Raw genomic sequence first — 10,247 nt, 5'->3', positions numbered from 1 at the left:
TGGACCTCCTACACTTAAACCCTTCTTATCCTAGTGACAGTTCATATGACTCGCCGAGTTTGAAGAACAACTCGCCGAGTTCAAGGCTATATTCAAGGGACTCGCCGAGTTTGAAGAACGACTCGCCGAGTACCAGGCAATCTTCATAGGACTCTCTGAGTTGTTCATCCAACTCGTCGAGTCTAAGGCCATCTTCATGGAACTCGCCGAGTGCACTTTGGCACTCGCCGAGTTCCCTTCGACTCTTCACCCAATCTGGCCAAATCTGAGACATGCAACTGATCCAACTCATGGGTCTCAGTTCCTAGGGTCTGGTTATCACATATACACACGAAATCTGGGGGTTTTAAGGCTTGAAGATCAACCATTGGGGACAAAAAGGAACCTAAGAGCTAATGAGCAAAGTGAGGGTTTTATTACCTGATTTGATGCCTTCCCCATAGTAGATTTCGGATCTACCTTCACTTCTGGAACACTCCAACTTCCTCCTTCTTCTTCTAAGCTCCAAAACCTTCTTTGGAAGATCAAAATCACTCAAGAACACTAAAGCAGCTAGGGTTGTTCTCTACTGCTCTCTGGGAGGAAAATGGGACGAAATGGGTGTTTTAGAATGGGTAAAATAGGGTGCAATGTCTGAAAATAGAGTTTCATCCAGACAGGTGGACTCGTCGAGTCCATATGTCGACTCGCCGAGTTCCCAGCTTAAATCCCGTGTCCACCTCGCTGCTACTCGGCGAGTCGGGATGCAGACTCGCCGAGTTCATGGAAAAAATTTAAGAAAATACTTAAATAAAATCGTACCAGGAATCCGTACCAAGGCTCTGATACCAACTTGTAGCATCACAAAATTCAAGGCTCTGATACCAACTTGTAGCATCACAAAAATTTAAGAAAATACTTAAATAAAATCGTACCAAGGCTCTGATACCAACTTGTAGCATCACAAAATTCATGACCAAAAATTTCATTTTTAAATAGGTAATTATAAAAACCAGTAATCTCAAAACATTGATAGTGTCATCCCATATCATAATCAAAACCAATACGTCAACAATCAAAACATGTCATAAGAAAACAACATCAGTGTAAAACTCCCAAAGATCTCATAGCTTGGAAAATCATAGTGTGATGTGTTGCGATCATGCCGACTCCTTTCCTTTCGAAGAACAAGTACCTAAAACCAAAACTGAAAACCGTAAGCACGAAGCTTAGTGAGTTCCCCCATCATACCACATAATCACGTACTATCAGGCATATCTGGGTGCCCGGCCTACCCTGTCAGGCATATCTGGGTGCCTGACCTACCCTGTCAGGCATATGAAGGTTGAAGAACTCGACGAGTTCAAGGAGGGAATCGACAAGTTGTGGTAAAAGGTCTCGACTATGCTACGAGGGTTAACTCGACGAGTTCATGAAAGGACTCGACGAGATAGGATCGAGATTTCAGGGTTTTATGGATTATGGAACTCGACGAGTTGAGGGACTTTGACCAGGATGTTGACTTTGACTAGGATGTTGACTTTGACGAGGATGTTGGCTTTGACTAGGATGTTGACTTTGACTTTGACCATTGACCAGAGTTGACCCTTAAAGGGGTTATGAGTATGGAAGAGTAATTAAAAGAGATTGTTATGAGTAGGGGTTTGAGAGGAGTTGATCTCAAAGTCGAGGACATTTCAGCTACTTCACGACATTGAGGTGAGTTACCTTCCAGTAGAAGTGGCTCTAAGGCACCAATGGCGGCCCTCTAGTAAGAGTCAAGGTTGTAGAACTCGTTACTCGGTACCTGTTCGGCCGACTACCGAGTAGCGAGTACTCGGGGAGTACTCGGATTCAGTAATTCATGTAGAAATAACTTTAGGGAAATTATATATGTCAAAATCATAAGTTAAAATCATAAGTTGATTGAAATATATAACAAAATTAGCTACATGCAAATACACAAAAACTGAAAAACACATAATGGTCTCACTACATAAATAATTACTAGAAATTTAAGATATATATGTAGTAATAATCACATGTGTCTGTTAAATAAGAAATCATTAAGTATATTATACTTATTAATCACCGAGTTGACCGAGTTTTACAACAGTGCTCAGTTCAGTAAGGGGCCGACCGGGGAGTACTCGAGATGTTGTAACTCGCCTCGGTAAGGGGCCGAGTAGCGAGTACTTGGAGGAGTAATCGGCCAACTCGGTGAGTTTTACAACACTGGTAAGAGTTATAATAGAGATGATTGTCTTTGTGATATTTATCTGGTATGTCACTATCTGATATGTTTTATGTGCTAGTATGCTATGATGTTATATGTTAGTGGTAGGAGGGGTAGGTTAGATCCCAGTACCGGTCTATAGGGCCGAAGGGGTATGCCAACACCCAAATAAGCTAGGCAGTATATGATTTATATGTTTATGCACTAGGATGATATGTGGTAGAAGTAGGGGTGAAATAGTCCCCGGTACCAGTCGAAAGGACCGAAGGGGTAGGCCAGCACCCTGATATGCTAGGCTAGGTACTGATCGACAAGACCGAAGGGGTAGGCCAGCACCCTGATATGCTAGGCTAGGTACCGGTCGACAGGACCGAAGGGGTAGGCCAGCACCGTGATATGTTAGGCAATTACCGGTTGAAAGAGACCGAAGGGGTAGTCTAGTACCCGGATATGTTAGACAGTATACATGTTGTATGGTATGTGGTATGTTGGGGAACTCACTAAGCTTTGTGGTTACGGTTTTCAGTTTTTGTTTCAGGTCCTTCTTGTTCGAAGGGAAAGGAGCCGGCACTGTAGCAGCGCATCACACACACAATATTCCGCATATGAGATTCTTGGGATTTGTACTCCGACATTATTACTATCTGATGACATGCTTTTGAGACATATGATCTATGGTTTTTATGAAATAATATAACTTGATGTTGTTTTCTATAAATTGTTTTATAAATCGTCAAATCAAAAATGAAATTTTTGGTCTTGAATTTTGGGATGTTACACATCCTCTCATCAAGGATCTCCAAAATGTCCTCCTTGACCGTACTGAAGATCACAGAAGTCTGGTCAATTATACTGTGCGTAATCTCAACTGGAATAAACTCCCTCATCTGATCATCGAGCTGCCCGGCTCCAGAGTCCGAGCCTGATCCCCTGCCGGCAACAAAACTGCCAACTGGCCCATCATGTAGCGTCACCATGCTGGAAACATGCCATAACAACCATCCAAATACTCATCCAATATCGAGGGATCACACATGCACTACAAGTTTCCTGTTCTTATCGCAACCCTTCTTCAATAGAGTACGGATCCTCTTCTTTCGGTAGTACGGGCCCATACTACCTTCTACATCTATCCATACTTTCCTCAAGAATTGCCTTGACTCCACCAAGTCCCTTTCACTAATACCGCTCCCAACACTAATCTCATCCTAGGCTTGACCTAGGGTAATCTCCAACTCACTCTCTGCCATCAACTACATAAGAAGTTCCTGCTACCTTTCCCTAACTAGCTCACGAATACCATTACATATTACTAAGAGCAGATAATTCTTCGAATGAGAGTCTCTCCCTACAACGGTTAGACTCAAACGAGAGCTGTGAAATAGGGCTAAAACTAACCTTCTGAAATTATTTAGTCCTCGTAATATGTAACTTAACATATTCGTTTACTAGTTAGTTAAAGATAACTAAAACTCCTAAGAACACAAAGCAAGCAGCATTCGGGCATTGAGTAACCAAAACCAAGCATATCCTAATCAGACCATCATATCACTGACTAATCAGTACTAGCATGCAGTTCAATAAGCACATACAGCAGGCATATAAGGCATCTTCCAAGATCCTTAGCCCTAATCTAGCATGCAATTCCCATACACATACAGTAGGCATATAAGGCATCCTTCCTAGATCATTAGCCCTATTATAGCATGCAATTCTCATAATCATATCATATATCATAGCAAACATGTATGGTATCTTGGGGAAACTTACTTGAGCTCAGACGATTGCACGCATCACACTCCTTGTTCTTTATCAAAAACTCTTAATTTTAATTTTTGAAAAATTATTTTTCTTGTAAAAACCGCTCAAACCCTCGATATGAATCCAAACACCCCCGAAGGTGTGTCCGAATCCCTCAAACCAAGGCTCTGATACCAACTTGTAACATCACAAAATTCATGACCAAAAATTTCATTTTTAAATAGGTAATTATAAAAACCAGTAATCTCAAAACATTGATAGTGTCATCCCATATCATAATCCAAACCAATACGTCAACAATCAAAACATGTCATAAGAAAACACATCAGTGTACAACTCCCAAAGATCTCATAGAGCGAAAAATCATAATGTGATGCGTTGCGATCATGCCGACTCCTTTCCTTTCGAAGAAGAAGTACCTGAAACCAAAACTGAAAACCGTAAGCACGAAGCTTAGTGAGTTCCCCCATCATACCACATAAATCACATATTGTCAGGCATATCTGGGTGCCTGGACTACCCTGTCAGGCATATCTGGGTGCCCGACCTACCCTACTGAACGTACCTGGGTGCTCAACCTACCCATGTCAGGCATACAAGGGTGCCCGACCTATCCCTGTCAGGCATATCTGCGTGCCCGACCTACCCTCTGGTTTATTTCAACCGGTTACGGGGTCTATTCCACCCCTAACCCTACCACATAATAACATATCATAAGCATATTGTCAGGCATATCTGGGTGCCCGACCAACCCTCCGGTTTATCTTAACCGGCTACGGGGTCTATTTCACCCCTCCTACCACTACCACATAATACATAGCATACAAGCACATAAATCTCTACAGATAGTGGCATACCAGACAATTATCACAAAGACAATCATCTCTACTATAAACAACTACTAGTGGGCCGGCATTGGTGCCTTTGACCCACCCATACCGGGAAGGTAACTCACCTCGAATGCTGAAACTCACTGCAGGAAATCCTTAGCTGCTGCCCTGACGATTTCCTAAACGTCAATTATCAAAACAACATCTAATTAACAATTAGGTTCCAAACCATGTTCCATAATCCTTACTTGGGGTGAAATGACCGTTTCACCCCTGGCCCAACAAGATTCACAACCAAGGCCCAAAACTATCAAATCCATAAAAACCCATCAATGGCCCAATTTTCCAAATTGGGTCCAACCCCTTACATGGGCCTTTCCCTAAAGCCCATTTACTTTTCTGAACCAATGATTTTCCGATGGCCCAAAGGTCCAAGCCTATTGGGCCCAATCAAGGCTTAACTATATTGGGCCCACTAAGGCCCAATTCATCATCCAAGGCCCATTAGGGCAAGCCCACAAGGCAAGCCCAACCAGAAGTCCATTACTCTAAAATCCTTAGTCCATTACGAGCCCGAACCAAAGGATAAGTCCAATACCAGGCTAGCCAACAATCAAAGAGCCCAAAACTTGCACAGGTGATGCTCATGTCGTGAGCACCTTATGCTCACGTCGTGAGGTCGTGACTTTGGCCCAGAAACTTCCTCGAACACGCTCTCACGTCATGAGGCTTCATTCCTCACGTCGTGAGTCCAGATCTGACTAGAAATGAGCATTAAGCTCCTAATCCATTAAGCTTTAACATGGGACAATCTAGAGGGTCTTCCTTGACCCCAAAGACCATAATAATCGAAGCTTTTTAGTCACATATGTCCAATACATGACTTAAACACCAACTTAGGACAAAATGAAGGAAAAAGGGCCAAGACTCAAACTTGGTGTCCAAAACCATGACCAAAGTCGAGATCTAGAACTTATAGGACTTAAGGTACCAACATAATCCATAAAGTTGCCAACTTTATGGATTCCATGCATGCTAACCAACATTACAAGCCATGAAATGCATCGAAACTTAGATCTAGCAAGCAAGGAAAGGAAAGGCATGAGCTTGAAGACTTAAAAAGGTCCAAAAGCTCCTCAACTAGCTGATAATGAAGCCAAGATGCTAACAAATGCACCACGAATGATCTTCTTCTTCCTCAAAGGGCTTCAAAACTTGAAAATCTCTTGAATAACACCAAGAATGACCAATGACTTCAATGGGGGCTGAGATTAGGATTTCCAGAGGTCTTGGCAGTGAAAGAAGCCGATGAGAAGCAACCCTAATCATCTCATACCTTTAAATACCCGAAAATTAGGGTTTTGGTGCATCAGGCGCTCCTCACGTCGTGAGCACTTCATGCTCACGTCGTGAGCCTTAAATGAGCTTGGTCAATAAGTCAACGATCACTCACCCGAACTACTCCAACTTCAAACGGTCATAACTTTTCCGTTTCAACTATGTTTTTGACGTTCTTTATGTCCACGGAAAGGTGGCGAGAAGCTCTACACATCTATCAACTTATCCTCACCTCAAAACCTTCCGAACGAAAATCCAAAATTCATAAAGAGCTCGAACTGTCACTTTACCGATATACCCTTTGGCGCCAAGGCATAACCCAAACTCTCGGATCACCTCAATTACATTATCCGTACCCAAATGGGTCTAGATCTCTCTTTTCCAAAGGTCCTAAGCCTTATGATAACCTATCTTTAGGTCACAGTCCCGAATTAGGAAAGCGATTCGGAACAGGGCGTTACAGAGAAGAAACCAGATTTCAGTTATTATGTTGTGTCACCTCTTCATGCAACTTCCATATTCCTTTTTATACATGGAAGATGGCGGTTAATGGTAGTTATAATGGAAAAATCAATGCCATGTCATCATAACGTAGTTAACAAGTTTTGGTGGGAAATATATATTTGGGCCCTTTTCCTCTGAGCACTGCCCCTTGCAACCTTTTACCCCAGGGGCACTGCCTCCAGACCCCCGTATTCTCGAGTCAATATTTATCACTCCAAATATGCACTCCACACCTCCGGTCTATCTCGATAGTAAATTGAATGGTTAGTCAAAAGATGTACAACCTTCTAAAGCATACAGTGTTGTGTATGATGAAAAATCGTTGTGTGCGGATTAACTCTAAATAATAATAGATTAGTCAACAGTTCTGTAATGCGTATTTTAATGGAATGATACTTAAATGTGTTAAAACGTTTAGCCATTTTAAAGAATTGAACTCTATCATAATGGATATCATATTGTCATTCAATAAAAATATAGAGTTCAATAGTTATTGATATATAACTAACAAACAATGATTTTTTAATAAAATATTATATTGTATATTTGTAGAATTTAGTGCGTTGAAGGAAAAAGAAAATAATGTGTCAATATAAGTTCAATGAATCTTATAAATTGTATAAGGGGATGCTTAGCTGCCATTTTTGTCCTATACAACCAAACATTCCACCATTTTTTACTTTATTAATCTTCTCCAACTACCTCGTTAATTTTGTATTCATAATGATTTCGTTTTCTGACAAATCTTGGGCAGTTAACATGCAATATAATGGTTAATAACTTTGGGTCTGTGCATCGAAAAGTTAGGATCTAAATGCAAAAGATGAAGGAAGATACAGCTCAAGTAAAGGTTGCTGTGCCCATCAGAGACTTATGGAAGGCGATGTCGAGTGACATCAGGCACATAACTACCAAGATTTTACCGGATATCGTGGAAGAAGTCGAGTTGCTTGAAGGAGATGGTGGCCTTGGAAGCATTCTAGTCTTCAAATTCTTCCCCCGTAAGTCTTGATTCCTTGTTGTGTTCATGTTTATGGCTTGCTGACTTTTGGTAGTATATATGATCAATTTCTTGATATTTCTTGGATTTCTTCTGTCAGATGTTCCGAAAGTGAGCTTCCAAAGGGAGAAGATTGTGGAGTTTGACGAATCACTGCATCAGATCGCTCTTGAAATACTGGAAGGAGGGCATCTGGATCATGGGTTCTCCTCATACACGACTGGTTTTAAGTTAACTGCAGTAGGAGAAGCGGAGACACTCATCGACGTGAAGGTTTTGTATGAGACCAAACCAGAATATACTCATATCCCAGGCGATACAATAAAAGCAACATTCCTTTACATCAAAAACCTCGAAAATTATCTGTTGAACGCTCCTTCTTGATTTGATTTTGTTGAAATGTTCTTCTCATGTGTTTGTTATACGGAGTCTATGAAAAGTTAAATAAAGGAAGCACTCTCCTAAGATGGTTATTTCGCTTGCAAACAATCCCCTTTCCATTGAACTAACCGCGCGCATACCAAGAAGATGCAAACAATCGTGGGATTTTGAATAGTAAAGTGGTGATTTCACTGAAAAGTTTGTTATTGTCTGAGTATCTAATTTATAAATTAAAAGATAATTAAGGAGCGACTATAACCAAGGACATTGGCTTTATTATCATCTGCCAAAAGATGCTTAGATCAATGGAAAGAGATGCTTTGTGGCCAATTTTGTCCTATACAACCTAAGATTCGTACATATTTACTTTATTAATCTTCTCAACTACCTAACGTCATTTTGTGTTGATAGACAATTCATCATCCGACGAATCTTGACCAGTTAACATGCAATATATAATTTCTCAGAACACATGGTCGGCACATCGAATAGGTTAAAGATGAAGGAAGATATAGTTCAACTGAAGGTTTGTGTGCCCATCAGAGACTTATGGAAGGCTATGTCGAGTGACCTAAGGCACATAGTGGCCAAGGTTTTACCAGATATGGTGGAGGAAGTCGAGATGCTTGAAGGAGATGGCGGCCTTGGAAGCATATTGCTCTTCAAATTCTTCCCACGTAAGTCTTTGATTCCTTGTTTGGTTCATGTTTATGGCTTACGTAGGATGATTTCTTGATTTCTTTTTCATGGATTTTTCTGTTAGATGTACCTAAACTGAACTTCCAAAGGAGAAGATTGTGGAGTATGATGAATCACTACATCAGATCGCTCTTGAAATACTGGAAGGAGGGCATCTGGATTATGGGCTTACAAGATATACAAATGTTTTTAAGTTAACTGCAATAGGAGAAGCGGAGACTCTGATCGACTTTAAGGTTTTGTATGATATCAAACCAGAACATACCCATACGCCTGGTGAAACCACAAAAGAAACATTACATTATCTCAAACTCCTCGAAAATTATATGTTAAATGGTCCATCTTGACTTGATTTAATGGTGTTAGAATATTCTTCTGTGTTTGAGTTTCAAAATCTATGAAATAATAAAAGAAACACACATGTGAAATGGCAAATTATATGAGAAAACAATGTGTTTCTTTTGCTTCCGAACAATACCCTTTCCATCGAGCTAACCACGGCCAAGGAGATCAAAACCGAAGGTTTTGTCAAGAATTTCTTGCAATGTGTTGTAACAATGGAAGCAAAACAATGAACTGAAGAGAAACTTAGTAAGAAACTTGAAAAAGATGGCCACTTGATTTGATTTTAATTTATTAACACGTATGTACCAAAGAGAAATATAAAGCATGGAGGACATTCTAATGCATTGAACTTTATAGAGTAATGAATTGTCACATATCAATCCATTTTCATATAATTTTATTAATTTTATTCCTATAATGTATTAAACTCTATAAAACAAACGTAACATATTAGAAAAAAATCATTTATTATTAATATTTTATATTTAAAAAATTCACTTTTTCTTATTGAACGATTCATATACTTTAAACATTAAATCTAAATATGACATATTTGTATGGTTCAGTTGAAAACTAAGTATTCCATTTCATTTAACTATTTCATTAAACTATACATTTTAGATTTTGAATCTTGTAAGGTCTAAACCAAAAATAGAAGAGGTAATAAGCAACCATTTCATTTAACTATTTCATTCAACTTTTTGACCCTCTGACCAACACTTCTAAATAATTGCAAATTTGACCTTTGACTTTATTTGGAGTTGGTGTAGGGATGAGAATTTGACCCGAAAACCCGAAACGAACCGAAACTCGAACCGAACCGAACCGAATTAGGTCCGAATAAACAATTCGATTCGGTTTTCGGGTATCTATATGAGGCTTATTCGGTTTTCGGGTTATTCGGTTCGGGTTATTCGGTTCGGGTTACCCAAATAAAGGCTTATTCGGGCCAAAAGGACCGAACCGAATTTGAAAAGTCACAATTTTTATTTTCTGTTTCAGCATGTTTGCAAATTTTTAGCCAACTTTGAAGTGTCATAACGTCTTCGTTATTTGTCCGATTAGCCCGATTTTTTTTTCAGCTTGTAGTTCACAATTTAAACTTGCGTTATTTTGTTGTATATTCAGTGAGATACAAGCCTTTAAACATGGGGTATTAAAGCTGTGTTTTTCT

General features: G+C 39.8%; 1 protein-coding gene across 2 annotated transcripts; it reads left to right on the top strand.

Annotated features, from left to right (window-relative positions):
* Positions 1–7,312: 7,312 nt before the first annotated feature.
* On the top strand, positions 7,313–9,163 carry LOC145110877 (phytohormone-binding protein CSBP-like). 2 transcript variants are annotated; one of them, XM_079047193.1, is made up of 4 exons: positions 7,313–7,649; positions 7,749–8,211; positions 8,497–8,706; positions 8,793–9,163. In XM_079047193.1, exons 1-2 carry the CDS (start codon positions 7,463–7,465, stop codon positions 8,030–8,032), a joined length of 471 nt encoding a protein of 156 aa, XP_078903319.1. In that variant the 5' UTR covers positions 7,313–7,462; the 3' UTR covers positions 8,033–8,211; positions 8,497–8,706; positions 8,793–9,163. The 2 variants fall into 2 exon arrangements, with proteins under 2 accessions (XP_078903319.1, XP_078903317.1); XM_079047191.1 differs by having other exon boundaries at positions 7,749–8,706.
* The last annotated feature ends 1,084 nt before the right edge of the window (positions 9,164–10,247 follow it).

The sequence above is a fragment of the Lactuca virosa genome, chromosome 5 (genome assembly GCF_052849685.1).
Source record: "Lactuca virosa cultivar CGN04683 chromosome 5, Lactuca_virosa_CGN04683_v6, whole genome shotgun sequence".
In the NCBI taxonomy this organism is placed as follows: Eukaryota; Viridiplantae; Streptophyta; class Magnoliopsida; order Asterales; family Asteraceae; genus Lactuca; species Lactuca virosa.
This window is presented reverse-complemented; position numbering and strand designations above follow the sequence as displayed.